Genomic DNA, 22,409 nt, shown 5'->3' on the forward strand with positions numbered 1-22,409 from the left:
TATATATATATATATATATATATATATATATATATATATATATATATATATATATATATATATAAAAATATANAANAATANATNAGNAGAGAGAGAGAGAGAAACAGAGAATATTGCAGTTATATCATCAAATGGTATATTTGAACTAGTCAGAATTGAAAACAAGATGTTATAAATATTTTTGCGTTTGACCGACTATCTGAACGTGGCATACATCTGAAGTTTTCATTACGAAATGTACGAAAATATATCATAGTCATTTATCATAGTTATTTTATCATAGTTATTTATATTTATACTTAACTGCACTTTCTGCAATTGAAAATTAACGCATTAAACATATTAAAATATCATGTGCTCAGCAATTTACTATGCGCGAGATTTCAATGAAACTAGATATGATTGCTTGATTGTTTTAGAAATAAGACTAGTCTCGTCATCGTAGCTTTTATTGCAATGTAGCAATTTACTAATTTTCAGGCCCAGAGGAGGAGAAACTGCTAGGTTCGATATTACTACCTTCGTATAGAGTTACTATCTGCAAACCCGAAGACAAAGTCAACAAGAAGTTCGCCTTCAAGGCCGAACACGCGAACATGAGGACTTATCACTTCGCGGCTGATAGTCGAGAGAGCATGAACCAGTGGGTGAATGCTCTGACTCTGGCAACGCTTTTACAAGATCCTAGCCCGTAAGTTTCCTGCATGTATTTTTAAGCTGTTTAATAGACAGGAAACATACAGTAATTATGCGATATTGTATAGAAAGTTGAGAACAAGTACAATTTAATTAAAACTTAATTTCCTTATTAATCATAAGAAATTAAATAAATTTAATAATTTAATCCTAATTAAGGAATGCTAATTTGAGTGACTTAAGTTAGGTACGCTTTCAATGCGTTAATAATTATTAGTTTAAAACATGGAATAGATACATTTTTCTCTCTTGCCATTCTGCAGCTTGAATAAATAAACGGATACGAAAAACGAAATGCAGTGATGCAATCGATAAAAAAAAACCGAGTGGTTCTTTTAATCTATTATTGTAATAATCGCTGCTGTTACATTCATCTATCATGTTGCACGTGTTTTTTTTAATTTTTCATATGACGTATTTCTTTGTAGAAATAATCCTTCCAGTTTACTCTCATCCGCTTGTTACTTTCTTTCGTATTCCGTTCGGCATACAGATCTGTTTCATGCATCACGTGCATTTGCATTTTGTTCGCATAGAAATTTTACCTCACATTTATATCTGATCCCACTTTTTGCATACATACAAGGATTTTTCAAAATTCATGAAATCTGAAGCTTTTGAATATTATAAAAATTTCGTTGTGGCTATCGCAGACCTCTCTCTTCCTTCCGTACTGAAAATCTTCCACGAAAATAAAAGCTCTCACGACGTACGAAAACTTCCCCATTGTCTGAACTACGCTCAACACCGTCTTAAAAGATGATATCTCGACAGTAAATTCCGTCCAAAGATACAAACAAAGATCCCGAAATTAGCTCGACAGGGCAACGGAGTAATGATGAACATCTCTTTGATGTGCCACGAAGGAAACTAGGGCGGCATGGCTACTCGCGTTTATTTACACGCGAAAGTATCGTGATGCAAACGTTGCAGTGCATCTGTCGTTCGCGCGTTATCACGGTGTAACTAACTCGTTAGTTAGTTTCTCGAGTTATTCGACCCGCGAGATACTGCCGGTGGATGAGTCTGGGCTGACCCGTTGTCTATTAGCACGTCGTCAGCAGCACGACAGCAGACGCAGCAGCGGACAGCGAATGCTTGTTTCTCATGAGCTTTGTTCATCTTTTAGTTGAAACTTTATTTGTATGATCGAAAAGTAGTCGAAATGTTAAAATTTTAGTTTCAGTATCCGGAATAATATTAATTTCTGTGTATTTAATAATATGAGGAATTTTCAAAATTTCTCTCCTAGAGAATCAATTTCTCTCCTAGAGAAATGTATTAAAATTAATTCGTTTCATTTATACCTATATATATGCGTCATATATCTGGCAACTTCAATATAATCCTATTAATATTTCCAATAATCCTATTAATATCAAACTGATACTAATTTTCAAGTCGAATCGAGAGGATATTTATTATACATAATCTTGTAAATTAACTTCCTTCAATTATCAATAAATTATCTTCAACCTTATAAAAAACTATCGGTTTTTTTGTAAGCTTGACGGGTGAAAGACCCGATATCGACTAATGCGGGCTAAAAATAATATCCGATTTTTCAATTTTACATTTATTAGTGGCGGGGGCGAGGCTGCGGTAGTCATAGAAATAGCGCAGGATGGTGAACGAAGCGCTCGACCTAGTGTCTCGTCGATCTCGTCGATCCTGAATCAGAGTGCCGACGACAGCGACTCTGGTTTTCACGGTTTCCAGTCGCGAGACGATCCCAGTCATGCCTCCAATAACAACTCCAGTCCGAACAGCGCAAACACTGCCTCTTTCCCGAACCTCAGTGGTAGTAACAGCAATGGTAATTCCGCCAACAACAATCACGCGAGCGATTTGGGTCATCCGATGATGAATGGTTGGGTGCAACAGTCACCGCAATACGGCCAGCCCGGCACCTCTCAACCGCAGCAGCAACAGCAGCAGCAGCAGCAGCAGCAGCAGCAGCAACAGCAACAGCAGCAGCAGCAATACGGACATTTGCTGCCGTCGCAACAATTGCAGCCGGGCCATTCGCATCAACATCAAGCGTTGCTTCATCATCACTTGCCGCATCAGAACGCACTTCCGATTCATCAATCATCGCAATTACATAAACATGTGGTCCAACAGTCGCCGCAGCAGCAGCAACAGCAACAGCAGCCCCAGCAGATACCTGGTACGGGCAGCATTCAAACGATACAACCTATGCCTCGAACAAAATTTGGACAACCGATTTACGCGAACGCACCGCCGAAGCCTAGAAGACTAACAGATGGCTCCAACGAGTACTCGACGCCATCGCCGGATATGGATTACCGGAAGAGCCCGGTCTCACCGGATGTTACAGTTACGAGCAAGAGCCCGATGTCCGATTACGAAAGGAACAACACGATCTATGGCACGCGGATGAATCAGCCGTCACAACAGAGTCTGCGAATCGATAAATCAGGCCTGCATTATGGCTACGGTCAGACCTCCCAATCGACGGAGAGAAGAACTCCTGACACGTATGGTCGCAGTGCGAAACCGAGGACCAGCAGCAGGGGCAACGGCGATTACGAGGAGGTTTATGGCACTCCACAGCTTTATCAAAGACCTGCAGGACCGGTCGGTTACACCAAAGGCGCATCACCAGCGCCCATTCCCATCCCTGTGTACGCGCAACAACAGCATCTGCAGCAACTGCATTCCCCCGTCATCACGCCGCCGAACAGTGAGTCTTTGTGCATTCTTTTGCTTTCTGTTTTTCAGCGATCCCTACAAAGGCGCTTGTAATTAGTACGGCCGGCATTTCATTCCGGCCGATACCCTTTCCAGAGAATAAAGATGAAAATATTCTACGCGAATGTATTTGTAACAATGTCCTTCTAAGTCACAAAGCGGGCTTTCTTATTGGATTGTTAAGGACGCGCGTTTGAAAAATTCTGCAGTGAAGGCGATATGCATTATTACATGAAGAAGAACACAAATTCCTGAAAAAAAAAAAAAAATTTCTTTTCTAACTTTGTTGTATCGCCAATGGTGATTTTCGTGTCTTGTAATATTAAAGCATAAAAAGAATTGATTATTCTCAAATGTGATTATTCTAAAATATGATTATTCTAAAAAAGTGTGAATGTGAACGGTATTTTTTTTAATTAATGCAACCGAATATTAATTCGGCAAAATCATAAAATTTTATTATTTTATTAGTTAATTTTAGAAATGGATACTATTTTTATCTTATATTATCGTGTCATTATAATAATTGATCTAGAGCTTTTACGTATCATTATTTATATAGTGAAATTCAACTTCTTTTTACTGCATGATGTGCACTGAATTATGTGTTGCATAATACAGTTGCATGTTACAAAGATTGCCGAATAACGCTGTAATTTAATAAATAAAATTAAACTATGCGGTAATACAAAAAGGATATTGTAATTTATTTTGTTTAGTGGCAATAATAAGGCAATCTAGAACTCAACCACCACCGCGACCGCATAGCGCAGACTTTCTCGAGTATGAAGCAGCAAGACGTCCCCAGCAACAACCCACGCAATGCGAGAGACCCCCGGATCAACAAAGACGTCCGCAGAGGCCTAAATCCAGCTTAGATATAGTGAACCCTTCAGATACGACCAATGACGGTTACTTCTATTCTGAAGAAAGGTAGGAACGCGTAAATTTTTAAGGCTTTAAATTATGTAAATATCGAAAAAAAGAGAATGAAAATCGATCTTTACTGAAATATATTCACTCTCTGCTCACGTTTATGCTTAGATACGCAGCTCAGATGCGGCAGTCTGCGGTGTATTTGCATCAAACCCCTCAACACTACCAGCAGCAGAGGAATCAGTCTCTCTCGCGTGTCACAATGCAGCCGAAGCTGCCAGGTATCCGCGATAAAACCGATGAAAATAGAATATCCACATTGTCGGATTCTACTTGCCCTGCTCTGAGACGCGTACAACGGGATCACGTACATCAGCAGCACACGATACCCGCTCAGTCGCTGACGCAGAGACATTCCGAGTGAGTCATAGTACATCGTCCGAATAAATGATTAAACCTTATGGAGGCTTCCCCCTAAAATTCCAATTAAATACTTAAAAAAAACCCTACATATTTTAAAGTACGCATATATGCGTGAGTTGCGTGTATTTTTTAGAGGAATTTTTGAATATAGAAATTCAAAATAGATAGAAATATACATATAGATATCTAAATGTTCAACCAATCAAGTTTTAAAATGTATATAAATATAAATGTATAATGAATTTTTGAAGAGTCTACCAGCTCAATTTTCTCCTATTTACTCGATATTTTAAAGTATTTTTTTAAAAAGCTGAATTGCTATAATGTAGAGTACTAAAATATTAAAATAAAAAAATATTAAATGTTTTAATCTTTAAAAGACGAAAGTCTATTTTTAAAATCTTATAGTTTTTTTAGCACGATTTGTTATAATTCGTTATTTTATTTTGTTCTTTTTATTGTGTTCTTTGTTTAAAATATGACATTGTTTCAGTGCCACTACAGTAACTTTCCCGTTCTGTAAAAATTAAAATATACCTTTTAAATTTTATAGAATGGGACAGTGCTTATACGAAAATACAATTGAAATAAAATAATATAGTAGTACGTCTTTCTATCGGATTATGAACATAATTACGCGGTACAATAAACTGAATCCAAGAAAAGAAACGTTACTCAAGTTATTTTTTATCAGGATAATGGGTGCTGATCCGAAACTTCGAAGATCTTTGCGCGAGAAGAGCTGCGAGGCGAATGGCCGAGAAACGCTGACACATGGTGAAGACAACACGATTCCTCGTAGAATACCACGCGGCGAGTACGACGGGTGGGGAAGAGCAGCGGGTCATGCTGCCCATGGAACCCACATCGCTCAGACGTGTCACGCCGGTCACGCAGGTGCCAGCAGACGATGGAGCGAACAGCAGCAGTTCTGCAGATCGGCATCGGCGCGTCTGCCAAGGACACGGCATCCTGCCGCCCTTGATCCCGACGACGACGACTACGCCGAGAGGTCCTCCGAACAGGACTCGCGGGATGGTGAACGCAAGATTCAGCAGGTAAGGAGATCTAGTATTTTCTACTTTCATAAAAATGCGCGAATTTTTTCTCAAAACATTTCATAACATTTCATCGTGTTATTAATATATCGATATATTTTAGATAAATATCAACCTTATAATATAACAATTATATAATACAAGGGATGTACCTAAGTTATATAATTTCTTTGAAAAATCGGCATATTCTTGTTTTATTTTTTAAAGTTTACAAGTGAAGTTTACAAGTGAAATCGATTAATATAAATACAGATTTTGTTAACTGAAATATTTTACGAATATAAAATTCATTTTTCGAATTAAATGAATGTACGAAATGTTATTTGTAAAGCGTATCAATACTGGCGCTAGAGTTATGCGATGTAAAAATGTATTGTCAAATATTTCTAAGTGAATTTTTTCGAACTTGCTTTTCGTTCATATCCCGGAAAAGCTAGAATGAGTCATAGAGCGATGCGCTTCTTAGAATCAGAAAGTGTCGACAGGTAGACCATCAGCATTGCTCGCATCAGCTCATACAAGACAACCGTGTCGGTAACATCGGTGGATAAGCGTGATTCACGACAGCCCCGTTGCATAGCTGCACATTACCTCATCCTGATTCTCTCGTATTTTTGCCCGTACTTTCACCATCGTTCACTCAATCGTCGTCATTGCTATTATGTTACTCATGTCATATTAATCATTTTTAATAGCTTTTTTTAATTTCTCATTTATCCTATTATCGAAAATTTTAATTATTAATATCGCCATCAGCAGTCAAGCCCCGAGAGATCGATAAATATATGGAAAAAACGATTTTGTTGAAGTATTAAAAAATTTAGCTAGATACAGATCTGAAAATAACATTTGTTTGGATTATGAAAATAATTAATAAAAACACTTAAATATTGATAACGATGCTACAAACAGTTTTAATATTTTAGCAAACAATTTAATAATTATTTTGATGGTCTAAACGGTATTGTTTTCAGATCTGTATCCAGCTAAATTTTTAGATACTTCAGCAAAATCGTTCTCTCCGCGTACCTTCAAAAAAATAGCATATATCTTTCTCTCAGTTAGCTAATGGGAAGGTTCGTTACAATATGTATTTCAGCGCGAAGAATCGATGAAGCGGCTGCTAGAATGGAAGCAGCGTATGCTGCAATCTCCGTTGACACGAAAGCCATCCGGTTCGGCCAATAGGGGCAGGGTGCAAAATGATCTTTCGAGTTACTACAAGCAACAGGCGCTGCTGGATTTGGCAGCGCACGAGGCCGCCGTAGCGGAGAATCGTCACTCCCGAAGGCGAGAGGACGGGCATCGTTCGCATGTCAGGAGTAAGAGCTCGGACGGTCGTCGGACCGCCGTCAACGTGCCACGCTACAACAGCTATTCCAGCGATGACGAAGGTAGGGATAGCTCGCCTGAACTTATCATTTAAATGGTAGCTTCGGTCGCCCTGCGTAACGAGGGACCTGGTCAAAATATTGAAGTTCGCGCGAACAATTATCTCTTTTGGGGAACGAAATTTTGAGGACGTTGAGCATGTGCTCGAAACAAAGCATGTTCGAATTATTGGAAAGATTATAAGTATCTTCTGTAGACAGATTCATCCACTGTTTTTGAAAAGAAAAAAAAAACTTTGTGAATTTTTTGTCAAATATTTTGATCGCCTCGAGTCCCTCGAAAGCGCCTTGTCTGCGGTGTATTCAGTTAGAAGTAGATAGTTGACCTACAGCTAAAAATAATCCAAATGCTAACATGATGGTACTTAATTGCTAACACGGTGAAGAATTCAATGTGCATATTTGCTCGCGGAAACAAAGGCATTTTTTTTTTTTTTCACGAAAACGCACGTCGAGAATTCCGTATTTTGTGAATGGTATTCGTTATGTTATAACTGAAATATGTCAAGCGATTTTATGTCCGTCCTTTTTTTCATTGTAAATAAAAATTACCAGCATGTTTTCAATCAATGACATGTAAAAAAAAATGTAGTCTAACGAAAATATTTTCCCGATTGTGCGAATAAATGTAATTAATGCAAGGCACCCGAATTATTCTTCACGAATTGCGAAGCATTATAAAATCGATTATAAAATCGAAGCTGCTTTTCCTTTATTTTTATTTACTAACATAATCGTCGAGGAAACGATTAACTATATATATATCATATCAGTTCAACGAGATGTGAAGTATGTAATTATAAAATACAAGAGGAAATTAAAAATCTGGATATCTGCGAGCGTTTCTCCGCGGGGCTCCTTCTATCTGCTGCTGTTGGGTCTAAGCTGGCTGGTGAATGGGAACGATTAACAATCTTAAAACTTACCTGTCTAAGTGACCGAATATCGATATCCTATTCGACTTAACATCGATCGCAATCAGATTACCGTAGAAAATATGGGTCAGCATGGCATGCCAAAGAATTTCACTAACACTACTTGCCGTAGTTACGCAATTACGATTGCTACCTTCCAGCTCGCGTGTCCGCTATTTATATGATTAACCGCAAAATCAGTCGATTATCGGGATTATTGCATCAATTAAAATTAATTACGATCGAATCGCGCAACAAGAAATTTATTTTTAATATATGTATTCTCTGAATTTTATCATTCTCAAGCTGATCGTAAACTTTCAAGATGTATAAAATCCTTTCAAATAGTCACATATAAATTTAACTTTAACAATATATAAATTTAACTTTAATTGTTAATAATTAAAATAGACAATAGATGTCTTTGCTGCTTACACGGTGCAATGATCATTGATGTCGTTGTCGGGCTTGACGAGTTTGCTTAGAGTTATCTAATGGATATAGAAACGAGAATTTGCTTAGAGTTTGCTTAGAGTTATCTAGTGGGTATAAAAACCGGAATAAATGGGATTATTTTTCTTTCTCATACACATATACACGGCACTCGTAAGTAACGGACATACTCGTGTCTTTGTGTTTTGTAACGAACAAATCAGAGCTGGGAGATGTCCGGAGGAAGCGCTCGCGCAGACCCACGCATGCAGGAAGGAGCCCCCGGCACGCCGGCGACGATCGGTCATCGACGGCGACGGCGACGTCCGCCGTCCAGGACGTCACGATACCCGGGACCGGCCGCACGAGTGTTAATCAGACCTCGCAGTCACAAATCCTTAACAGTCGTAAAGCGAACCCGGGGAGCATGCTCTCCTCTCTGGGTGGTATACCACCGGATGCCGGTTACGACGAGGTCAGCTTTCCGCCGATGATGAGAAACGATTATGCGTACGCATCGTCCTCAACAGACAAACAATCGTTATCTAGAAGATCAGATCCCGAGACCGCCTTTGAGGACCCTGCGAGGCACAAGACTCCGAAGAAACCACTGGGTATTTTGAAGTCGTCGACCGCCTACGGTTTCGCTCAGCAAAAATTTGACGGACAACAAACAAGTATGACCGAGAGCAATAGATCCGACAATTTGTGTGGTTATCGAACTAACGAGTCCTGGCACGTTCAAAAGAACGTACAATGGGATTCCAAGGACGATAATGATGAATGGGATCCTGGCATCGATGAGAGCAAAGTTATAAAAGAGTTTTCTTATCAATACATTAACCCTAAGAAAGTGCCGGTGCCATCGAAAACGGAAGATGAGAGCGAGAAATTTGAGACTATGAATCTGGTTCAATGTAGAATTAGGTCTTTCGAGATGAACATGGATGGCGCCAGTCCGGTCAAGGAAATATTGACTATGCAGGAGCCGTTGAAAGTATCGCCACTGCAGGCGACTGAAGCTCATGTTTCAAAGCTTGACTGCGCAAACAAAACCTCGTCTGTCATACGCAGTTTCGCTTTAGGTGATACAAATGCTTCGGAGAATGCTTCCAAGCACAAAAGCATAGAAGAAGGACATGCTAAACAAGCTTCAACTGACAGTAACAAATCAGTCAAAGATCTTTTAGCGGATTTCGAACGAAAATCACAACAGACTAATCGATCGAAATCCGAGAAACGGCAAGAATCGAAGCATCGCGGAGATTACGGTGATAATGAAACGTTACGATATGATATTGGAAGTAATTTGGACCGACGAGATAGAGACGATGAGAAAGAAAAATTTATTGAGAAGAACGAAGATATTACGCAACATTTTACTTTGGACACTCTGTATACAGATGTCGTACAGAATTCTGATGAATCTTTGAAGCAAAATAAAATGAACAGTTCAAAGGACAGTCTGACAGAACAATCGAGTAAGAATATACAATGCGTGCCATCAACTGATTTAAATGTTATTCCGAGTCCTAGCTGTACAAGAACAAGTATGACTGAATCTTTATTAACACACAGCGACCAATTCTCCACTGACAACGATATCATTTCGAACCAGGATGATATTAATAGTGAAGATCACTATCTTCCCATGTCTCCTAGAAAGGCCATATTGGATCCTAACAGTGATGATAGACCGCATCCTAAGATGATGGAAAGTCTATTCGCCGATGAAGAAAGCTCGTATGTGGAGATGGCGCAGAATGGAATGACTCGTTCTCTTTTGGCACCGAATGAAGACGGCAGAAAGCATGATTCAGGCGATTATTCTACATTGGACCCGTCGTCTCACTACGAATTTGTCTGCGTGCGGGATAACAAGATGGAGCCGGTGTATATGGAAGTAAATCAATTGTCCGAAAAGGAGGACGAAGATGGTAGTAAAGCATCCTCGATGAAAAAGAGCAGTGCCAGTGAGAATTCGCCGCATTCCAGAGGCGATCTGCCCGACATCTTGACGGCACTCAAATCCGACAGTTCTGACGCCGATGATGAATCGTCCAAGGACCTAGAATCCATAGACGCGCCACGGCATCCGCGATTCAGTTTGTCCGACACCTTCCGACCGGCTTCATACTATCTGGGAGCTAGTCGCAACATGATGGCAGAATTACACGACTCGTCGGATAGTGAGCTAGTATCCCCGCCACCAATACCGACCTCTCCACCACCGTTAGATGATTTAGAATCATTGGATATGCAGGAATCGTTAGAAATAAAGAAGGTCTCGCCACAGGTGACTACGATGAAAGATAATGCGTTGAATCGCGATTCTCCAAAATCTTGGAATAAACCAGTAGGACAAATAGAGACGCACAGGCCACCGTCAAGGTTCTCTGATGCAACCATCAGCTCCACTTTTAGAGATAGCAGGATATCGTTGGAAAGTGCGTCCGGAAGCGATTCGATCGAGCTTAGAAATCCAGAAGAAGAAGCAAGATACAGGCAGTTGAAGAGAAGACCAGTCAGCGATGACGTTTGTGAAGTTCTAGATAGTCTGGACGAATTAGAATCGTTGGGAAGTCGCTTCGACGGCGCGAGCATTGACCTCGATCAATACTTGGAAGAATTACAAGCTAGAGATGCGTTCAACGTGGATCTTTATGCGAAAGATCCGAGCTACAACAGTATCTACGGATTCAACGAGAATATGTTGGTGGTCGATAAATTGCAGAAGACCACGTGTCAGGATTTATCGAGGAAGATGAAATTAATGTCCAGTAATCTCGATCGGCCGTTCGATTATTCCGGCAAAAACAAGACTGGCTCGGCAAGCAGCTTGCCATCCATGAGAGTATCCGATTTACCGCCAACTCATCAACACTCGCAGTCCTTCACCGGCGACGCACATTACGAAAACGTCGCGAGCTTCTCACCGCTTCGCGGTTCGCCGGCGGTTCGATCCGACAGCGAGCCACCGCGCGATCACAGGATGCAGAGCACGTCTCAGAGCATTAGCGCACTGCCAATCTCTCACAGCAGGGATTCTAGTTACTCGAATGCATCGGCCGCGGTGTCCATCTCGACATCCATGGCTTGTCAGAGACCCGCGAGCGCGCAATCTTCGATGCACTCCCCTATTAGCGCATCCATGTCCTCAGTGAATCACGGCAGCACGCTGACGAATATGCTGCAGAACGTGAACGCGTATTCCGAGCAAAGGTTTCCGAATCACTCAAGGTCCGCCAGTCACGACACATGTGTGCGACATGTGCTGCCGAACCATCGATCGACTTCCAGCCAGGATTCGAGTCATTATCCCAATCCAATGTCGATGCAAACTATAAACTCTGTTCTGCAGCAATCATATTTACCAAATGCCGGCGAGCAGCGTGTTCAAAGTGATCAATCGGGAGCACCCTATTACTATTCTGATCTCCAGGCAAGTGTCAACAGCGTGGACATGGAGCTGACCAAACCGATGATCGGCCATACCTCACGATTGCCTCAACTGAATAATCAGAGGGATGACGCGGCGATCGGCTTAAACAAGCGGAATGATATCGGTCGTATAGTGAATCCGATTGCGCGGCAAATGCCGCGACAAATTCAAGTAGACGACATAGACGAGGCTAGACGTATCGCTGCGGAATTGAGGCGGACGACCTGTCAACTACTAGGCGACAATAAGGCTGCTCTCGTAGATAAGAGAAATTTCTACGAAGCTGACACGCTACGCCGGGTAAAGTCCACTGATCCACTGCCAGATGTATCTCTGCCCGAGACTAGAAACTTATATCCCCACGGTCTTAGAGATAAGTCCGTTAATCCAGGGAACGTCGATAACACGGAACCGACGCACGTCACACAGGCGTCTCATCGTCGGTCAAGATCTCTGGAGGGATTACTCGACGACGTCGGCCTGCAAAATTTAGTAGAGCAGCGAAACCGAGCTAACCGAATGGCGGCAGCGACAACGACAGCGATAGCGATTACTTCAATGGCTCCGACCAGTCAAATCGAGGCAACGTCGCAAAATTTGCCATCATCTGACAATCATAGTGCCATGATTGATAGCAGTTTCAATTCCGAGGATCCCTGGGAGCAGGATAGCCTTTGGTGCGAGAGTCTGAGAAGGGTGAGCCTGCGAAACGCCAGATCATTGGATAATCTAGACAGTCCGCCGAGACCTGGAAGATCTGGTGATGCGAAGTCACGTGGCAAAATCACTCGAGGAGCAACCTACGTGAACGACAGTGTTGTTTTACGCAGGGATAATTGCACAGAGGAATCTTCGTGCGGTGAGCGACCGCGAGTCAAACGTAGGACAAACAAGGATCATCATACGCGAGAACAGTCGATCGAGGACGATGACGACGTCACTTACGAAACCTTGTCGATGGAAATGATCGGCACCGGCGGTTACGTGTGGGATCCACAAAGCAATGCGTATCACAAGCCTACCGTTTCGGATAGGAATCATTTTTTAGAGGACGGCAACCTTCCCCCGGCTCGCTCGATCTCGGACGCCCGTATGTCCGCGACATCGTTCGAGCTCGACCGAGAGAAGCTCCGCCAATGGGATTTGTTGTCGAGCGCCTGCTTACTCCAGGAACAGCAGCGCACCTCGATGGCGGACTCGGGGCGAGGGTTGCCGGTCGTGGAACAATCTGGAGATGCTCACGATTCACAGCTCGCCGTCGTCACGGCGGCGACCACGACAATGATGACAACGAACGCAATAACGACGGCGATAATGACAATGACAGCGACGCCGACGACGACGACGACGACGACGATGATAATGACAATGGATACAGCGATCGACAACGAGCAAGTAGACGTTATCGTAAAACCAGTCGATATCGCGGATGTACGCGACGCCTTGCCGATGAAGATGCCGATCAAGAGGCAGGAACCAAGACAGGAGCCGTGTAAACGGGCTACAGGTGAGTGGCTCCTCAACAACGCTGGGGTGTACAGGCAGTGACTATGCGGGGCCGTGTTCCAAATCGCCAGACTGCCGCCACACGACCGACTCGTCTCACGTGACTACGGATCTAGTGTGCGATAGGTGTTTAATCCTAAATAGTAGCAGCTGTTAATGTAAGAGATGCTTCCACAAATATTCTGTGCCATAAACTTTGCAACAAGTTTAATTTGAAGAAAATTTGAAGAAAATTCTTCATTTATCTCGAAACCTTAATTTTCATGAATATTTCGATGAATCACGTCATATCGAAGCAGACGAGTGTCTTCTTTTACTTTGCCATCTATTATTAGTGGCTGAAAAAGACGCTCGATAGTTTCGGAACATTTTCTACTATTCAAAAATAGATTTATCTTTACTGCTCGAGCAGCCAAATATATCTACACTTCAAAACTTTTTTATCCATTATGTTTTTAAAAATATGAAACTATAATTGGTAAAAATATTTGTGATTTTAGCCAATTACTAGTAAGCATCAGTTTAAGCTCGCTCTTTAGGATTAAACTCGACGTTTTCGCTACCAAATGTACCTGCGCTTGCAGTGGCTTGCACAACGATGCAGCTACTTCTTTGTCCTTGTTAATTATGGACCAGGCCGTGATCCAGTTCACATTTATTCATCACGATTTTCTCCTTTTTTTTACCGGACGAGTTTGTTGAATTCTAGGATCAGTTTGAATAATGCATTCAGACGTAACTTTGAGCGGATGAAGTTGTACGATCGATGCGACTTGGAACACGGCCTGGTGCGCGACTGTGTGAGTGCGTTTACGAGATGATTAAAAACGCGGCTTGATTCATTTAATTATTTACTGTGAGATTATTCATCACACTGATTGCACGTAAAATCAGATTTTCGCGCGAAATAATAAACAATTAATTTATATTGCAATAGCAACAAAATAAACAAATAGCATTGAAGTTGTATTTAGAAAGTTACAATAAAGCTGCGATCGTGTATGTGTATGTGTTTGTACAAATGCATGTGATGATACTCTAAAAATATATATGTATCACTTAAGATTTATTATATTACCGCCGAAAAATTGGTATAATCCAAGACGATTATGTTCTCTATTTAATTCTCTTTTTTATTCATTTAAAGTTTAATTTAAGTTGTGCCAGTTAATTAATTCAAACTATAAGTAAATAATGACATTATCGATACGATAAGAATAATGTTTTTTTGTCAAAGATAAACTTTTTAATTTCTTCGATTATTTTAAATCGAAGTAATTTAAATAAAATTTACACTATTTATGTAGGATCTCTCGTTTTCACGCGTGACAATATTTTTTATAATCCACGTTGAAATCGACGTTGAATTGCGAATTGTTTCGTGAGCCATGTTTTTACGGTGATATCGACAGAACTATCGGTATACAGTTACAGCGATTCCATTTAATTCACCCGCCTAGGCAATTTGCCAAAATGTATCGTTGCGATGTTTCATCGTCGTAAAGCAGAATTCGAAGTAGCTCTCTCGAAAATATCTCTCTCGATCAAGTCAAAGATTAATGGAACTAGCTTTAGGGAATACAATGTATGCCGTCAGCAAGATTATTAATTATCTCGGAAGTTTATTCAATTAACTAAGAGATTCGATCGAATTACTTTAAATTAAGTATGTATATAGCTCGTTATACATAAATTGTACAAAAGGGTAATTAAAAATAAACGAAACAAGAAACGAATCGAGTAGAATATCTCTCAGGTAAGTTATCACATTTTTAGAACGTCCTGAAAACTCAAATTCGTTTCTAATGACCGGATATATTATTGAGAAAGGACCAAATTGATGATAGTTAAGACAGCTCTGACAAATGGGTAGCATTAGTATCACAGATAAGATTCAGCCGCTCTGGAATAGATATTCCTTCATCACTAAAAGTGTTCCTCAATGAGCAATTTGATTTCTAAATGTGTCAATATTATTCAGTGAATAAAATATGTAATAATATTAGGTATGGAACAGTTGTTAATTATGATAAACGTTTTATAAACGTTTTATAATCGCGCATGCGATTTTTTTCTACTTATACAGTTTATCATGAAAGACACAGTATGCAAAATTTATGTAATTACATTATAATTTATTGCTCCGTTATTTTCAGTGTAAAAATTCGAGCATAAAAAAGTCGCGATTTTATTATCCCCGATTAAATGTTCGCGTTCTCCCAACGTATCTGACAATTAATCGAGGACAATTAGTCGTCCTAATTAATTTTCTTTGGAGCGTTGCTGTCAATTAATTTTTCCTTGGAGAGACGACATTATCCTTATAGACATTAAGGCTGTTTGAATGACAGTGAGGTGCTCTCTCGGGATCGTCCTTGCGTTTTCGAGCAGTCATGCTATTTGCGCATCACGCGCTTTAATAGCTATAGCTGCAACTCGGAAACTCCGTTGGTACGTGAACGACTTTGTAAAGTCTATCGATGGATAGAAAGTCTGTTGTTGCATTGTCGCAAATGTCGTATAACATGTTGAACGCAATATCGTAAGTGCGCATCCGCGTCCTATAAGAATCCGCGTCCTATAATATCGTCGACACCGTCTGTGACTTCGTCGCACTTTGTCTCGGGGTCAATAACACGCGCATACGACGCTGTGTACTTGAAGTGGATGGATTCTATGGAACTGCGAGTGATATCTACGGCCCAACTGCTCGTACCTTCGATTCTTCGCGGGATCGTTAAATATCAACGAGAAAGAACGCGTGCCTGTAGAACCGAGTTTCTCTCCCTCTCGCTCCCTCTACTATGTCGATCGATTATACCTTGACGTCGCGTGAGAAATTTTTCGGTCTTTCCTTCCTGATACGTTTTCCCTTTATGGGACTCGAACGCTGCGATACTCCATAATTAATGTCTCGCCGGACCCACGTTGGGTGTTCCAGATTTCGTGGAATTAATAAGAACTCAGACAAGAGTTTTCGACGTCATGGCGAAAGAATTGGTTCCTGAAAACGGGATAATATCGGGTCTGTATCGAAGCAACCCGATGGATTGCTACATATACATTTGATATTCGTTGAACCGAACGAAAAATCTGAGGGAGACACTCCATCTAGTCAGATATTGCAACGTGTATTTTTAACCTTAGATCGTTTGAAATTTCCTGATGCCAGCCACAGCATTTCAATATTTGATTTAAACACATGCTGGCATATATTCCATCGAAGATTGAAATCAATTGGCATAATCTCGGTAAAAGAATCATTTTTTTCATTCATTTTTTTTAAATATTTTTATAAGAGGTACAAAAGATACTTACAGTAATTTAGAAAATAATTTTTATGTTCTGAAGTAGTGTCAATTTCTTTTTGTTTGTATGTCATAAAATATGAGCGCGTTAGTCACCTTTGTGATATTGAAAACACGGAATAACATTCTCTATCTCAATTTTATTCTCGTATGGAAATTCGTTCGTTAATTTTAACACGGTAATTAGGAAAATTTTGTATTTTTGACAACAAAGAATAAACATCAAATTTGATTTTCTATATATATTTTTAAAATACTTAGAGTAAAATTATATTCAATATTTAGAGTAAAAAAAATCAATTTTCTATATTGATTTTATAAAATACAATAGTTTGTTCTTGTCAATCTTCATTTGCAGGTTAAGTTCAATATGTATTTTCAATGACTAAAATTGATTTTCTATATTCTGGAAACAATAGAATTTCCGAAATATTTTAAAACTAGACTCTTTTTTTATTTTCATGACATTTTATTCCTATATATGTCTGCTCTTTTTTATTGATTCGTATCTTCTAAACTATAGTAAAATAATTCATGTCTATTTTATATATATATAATTTCTCTCGATAACCTTTAAAAATTTTTCGATATGTTCTATTTAATTTTTCATTTTGTATTACATATATACGAGTGAGAACCCCAATGTGAAACGCGTAACCAGTTTCAGTCGCGAATTTTCACTAAACGAACACTAAAATCAAAGCACAAATTAGTAATTGAATAATACTTAATTCTGATGTATATCATCTCCATTTTTTATGTTGGGATTGATAGCATAACATAGGTTAAAACTAGTGGAATATTTTTACAATTTGAGTGCCGAAGCTTCACCGCGATACGCCTGTGATTGGCACTTCAGTAATGCGGTTCTACTCATCGACTGGCTGCCACTGACCTCGGCGAAAAATCAAACTTTCATCGTCCGTGAAAGCCACAACATGTTCAAGCACGAAAACTCATTTATCACATTCCAACCTACGAAAAATGAACGTTATTTCCCGAAACGGGAATTGATCTACAAAACTGCTAATTCTTTCGAATTTATAGCTTGTCTGTAACACTTGTTACATGTAAAAATATAATCATCGAATTTTCGAGAAGAAAAATTCCATTTTAATTTAAACAAAAATCATTTTTTATAATTTTCCAGATTGTTAATGAGAATCGTACTAATTATTTGTGCTTAGGATCTTGAAATAAATATTTTAAAATATTTTAAAATATTAGAATATATTTACATGATTTAAATATAAATTGAAGAGGCTATAGTAAAAAGATGAAGTATGTTAATGAATAGCATGAGAGAAGGACGCTAATGATAATTTTATATGCGACAGCACGATAGAAGGATCATCAAGTGTGAAAGAGAGGATAACGATCTTGATTAAGTAATCGCACACCAAGCCTCGCGAAATGAAGTAGCGCTGTATCGGATTCCAACAGAATGCCACACGGTGCTTAAAGCATTTTATTTTTATACAGCTTCAATGTGCCAAGAACTGTGAGACGCGAAATAACGCCACGATAATCTAACTGTTATCGGGAACGTTTAATTCCGAGCTCACGAAGTTCGAAATCAAAATAGCGAGATTTCGCTAACGAAGGGAAACTATGAATAACTTCGTTAAGATATCAACAACTTCGATATCAATATTTCTCCAAAATTTCCTTGAAAACAGTATTATGTTACAATATTCGTATCGTTTCTAGTAACTACAGAGAGAAAGTTTCTAAAGCACTAAATTAATGAAAATTGGTATACAATAATTAGCATATCATAAAAATATAAGGGCCATTCAGAAATTTTTATTATTTCCAAATATTGCTGATTTAATGCATGTACATTTTATATATTTCGATACTTATATTAATTTTTAATTCACTGATTTTCAACTGTCGATATTTCACTAATATTTTCTATTTTTTTATTAACTTAAAAGAGAGAAAATTTTTAAAGCATTGAATTAATGAAAATTTATATATACATCAATTAGCATATCACAAAAAAATATAAGGATCATTCCGAAATTATTATTTCTGAACATTATTGCTGATTTAATGCTTCTACATTTCGACATTTTTTAAAATCTATTTTAATCTATTTTCAGCTATCAATATTTAATATTAAAGACAAAACAAAGTGAAGATATCGATTGTACAACAGAAAAACTGTAATTATCATCAGGCAACTATTCTATTCTCTTTTTCTCAAAAGTGAGGGTAGATAATTTAAACTATAAATACTTTCCAAGTAAGTCTGGTTTTTCATTTTCTGTAATTTTCTGATTAATTTGTGGTAGACTTAATTTGATAATAATGCAAATCATACTTTTTAGACATGATTAATAATTGAACTGATAGTTTTGTAGTATTTTTAAAGCTTCACACATTACAAAATCATCAGTTTAATGATTAGTCATACCATAGAAAAAAACACAATTTTTATATTATCATCAAGTTAAGTGAGGTTGAGTCTAAACTACAAGTTAACCAGCAAATGAAAAATAGTAAAGTTGACACAAATATTATTCTATCTTTCTTATAAAATGACGTTATATCAACATCATTATTTTTATTGAAAATAATTTTATTAATTCAATAATAATATTAATGAAACACATAAAATTTTATAAACATTTGAAACAGGAGCGTGACGTATTTGTTTCATTAATTAGTATTATTAAATTAACACACAATTGTTTTCAATTAAAGTAATGCTTGATATAACATTAGTTTTTCAGTATTCAATTCAGCATTCAATGAGTAACAAAGATAGAACGACATTTATGTCGACTTGTGTCACCAAATGGAAGCTCTATGTAACACTATGTAGAATCAGTTAAAATCAGCAAGAGAATCGGTATCAGTAATAACAAGCACTGCACGCGTATTTCCGCATCGGAAAGCATCCCCACGCACGTTCGCAACGTTCATAGGAGCAACAGTTCCCGGGTACGAGATCCTTCAGATCAGACAGGGTCGGACAGACAACCGACTGCCTGGTTGGATGATAGTAGCCTCGAGTCAGTCAGTCAGTCGGTGGCGCTCCGCGCGGTTCCACGCGACTCTCGCGTGCTGTGTGGACGCGTGCCAGTCCGCATCGATCGGCGAGTGGATTATGATCGTACTCACGTGGATCATCGTCGAGAGAGACGTTGTATTTCGCGATAAAGTGCGGTACACGTTTGCATGACTGTGTGATAGTTTAATCGAGATTGCTGTGCAGACCGTTTGTAGATTTTGCAGCGATTCTTTCGCTTTCGCTATTTGCACGATCAATTTTCGGAATTTTCGCGAAAGGCAGACAGATGCAAGTGACACACACACACACACACACACACACACACACACGTGCACCTGACACCAAGCGAAATCCAAATCGCGTAACAGACGTCGCGTCTGAATCGCGATCGACCCAACAGAAATTCGCGAAATTTCGCGGATAAATCGAACGGGTACGTTCAACGTGTGATACGCGAGTTTGTGGTGTACGCGCTGCACGCGAATAAAGATCGTCTTGAAAGTTCACTCGAGGTCGTGACATTTCAAGGAAGATGCGCGATACTCGTTAGGTATGACGATGAGCGCGAGCTAAGCGTGATATAAGAAGCATTCGGATGATTTTTACGCGTCTCGGAGGAAGAATAAGAATCGTGGGCATCGCGTAATTTCTTAGGCGCGAAACGGTTTTCACTTTGTCTTAAAATATATAATGGCGCCACGGACGTAGATATAATACATATCGTCGATATTAAATTGCTGAAACCTGAAACTAGAGCCGTGAGAATAAAGTTTTCACGTTTGATGTTTCACAATGACGTTTTTCAGAATCGAAGAACATCCCGCGATAATGTAGATTGAAGCAAACACCGATAAAATTTACCCTTAATAAAAATACACCCTTCAATTAGTTTTAACGCTAAATCATTGGAAGGATGAATAAATTGGATTTCATTATTTTTTTTTATGTGTATTTATTATAGATATATTTTACTGTATATTGTATATTTACTGTATATTGTAATCACAAATATACTTCTGTCGGGATTTTATATTAAAAAAAATGTAAATTCAAGCAACACGTTGCTATGTAAATGTTTTTGTCACAACTTCGAAATAATATTGTATGGAACAGTATGGACTTCGAAATTTTACAGCTTATAAACAAAACTGCAAATATAGAAATTTCAACCAAAAAATCCGAGCTGCAGACCGATGTGCTTCTATTTCTGTTGAAATCATATCCGTTGTTAATTTAATAAACGAATAAACCGATAAACTCATGACAGCTCGTATTGATCGATACAGAAACTTCATCGTCTGTGCTGACGGTATGATTGTATAAACTTAGTCGCTCTTATTCGATCGGTTATCGAAATAATTGATGCACTACGATTTTTATCAAAAAATTTGTCAATTAATTGAATTATCTACAGAATATTTCTGAGAAAATCATATTTTCAAATTTCCTTCATTCTTTTTCCGACATATCTAACATAATTATTTATGGTTGTTATGTTTTCATAAATAAAATTGTACTTTCAAAAATATCTCTAAAACAATTTTAAATATAAAATATTAATATCACATAGAGAAAATAATTTTAATCTCTGAGATTTTTATAAAGAATAGCTGCAATTTATCCCTCAGTCAATCGGAAATTATTTGACGAGATTTTATGTAGTTTGTTTTGCAAACACGCGAAATGTATTAAAATTTTTCAAAACTGCGCAGATCGCGGAGTAGTTTCCACGGCTTCTCCGAGAGGAAATCAGTTGAACATGGAAATCAGTTGAACAATCGTGACGAAAAAAAAAAATTGTTGACTAACAATTAGACCGACTGGGTCGACTGTGACTGTCTTGTTTGCCTTCAATATTACGGGATACGACGTAGTGAACACGTGGCGGACAAGACTCGTTGACGACGCGACTGTGCCCATGACAGGCACGTGGCGTGGCAAAACGTCGATCACGCTGCTATTAAGATTCACGGCAGGGAGCAAGGACCTCTTGATAGCTGCGCATCTCGTTATCGTGAGGAAGATGGGCGGGAAAGTTGGTTTGATTTGCGGCAGCTGTTGGTCCGGCAAATACAGTACGTATATAAAATCCACAAATCGTGATAATTCTTAATCCATTTTTCCTGGTAACTCAATGGAACAATCGTATAAAAACTTCGCCGATTTTTTGTGAATAATTTTCAACTCGTTTGATAGTATTAACGGCAATCGACAGATCAAAATTTACTTACGGTATTTATGCCATATGCATTATGTATGTCGCATTCCCTTCACTGACGAGAATGTTGTATTGAGAATAAAGTACTGACGCCGGAGAATTAATAGCTATTACGCGTTATACTATTCGACGACGAGAAACTTGCAAACCAATAGTGTACAGATATATTTGGAACAAGATAATTGAATTAAAATTGCCCTAATAATTGCAATTATGATATCCTAACCTACAAGCAATTTAATATATTTAATTTGATACGTTTAATTTAGTTGATAATACACGATTTTTAGCGATCGGCCTCATTATAGTCAGATTGGTAGAGCATTATTACGCGAGCTACCAAAGTTATCACGAGAGACTAAACTCGGAGCGCAAATCTAAAACCGGAGTGGGAAAAAAAGCGTCATT

General features: G+C 38.8%; 1 protein-coding gene across 1 annotated transcript in view; it reads left to right on the forward strand.

Moving 5' to 3' along the window:
- The window catches only part of LOC105625723, a 140,744-nt gene that overhangs the window by 83,031 nt on the left and 35,304 nt on the right, over nucleotides 1-22,409 (forward strand). Inside the window, exons 5-11 of the mRNA XM_012207046.1 lie at nucleotides 481-691; nucleotides 2,280-3,403; nucleotides 4,131-4,344; nucleotides 4,456-4,707; nucleotides 5,405-5,768; nucleotides 6,868-7,162; nucleotides 8,730-13,454. Coding sequence (XP_012062436.1) covers nucleotides 481-691; nucleotides 2,280-3,403; nucleotides 4,131-4,344; nucleotides 4,456-4,707; nucleotides 5,405-5,768; nucleotides 6,868-7,162; nucleotides 8,730-13,454 — 7,185 coding nt within the window. The remainder of the gene's footprint in view (nucleotides 1-480; nucleotides 692-2,279; nucleotides 3,404-4,130; nucleotides 4,345-4,455; nucleotides 4,708-5,404; nucleotides 5,769-6,867; nucleotides 7,163-8,729; nucleotides 13,455-22,409) is intronic.

Source organism: Atta cephalotes (genome assembly GCF_000143395.1).
Source record: "Atta cephalotes unplaced genomic scaffold scaffold00003, whole genome shotgun sequence".
Lineage (NCBI taxonomy): Eukaryota > Metazoa > Arthropoda > Insecta > Hymenoptera > Formicidae > Atta > Atta cephalotes.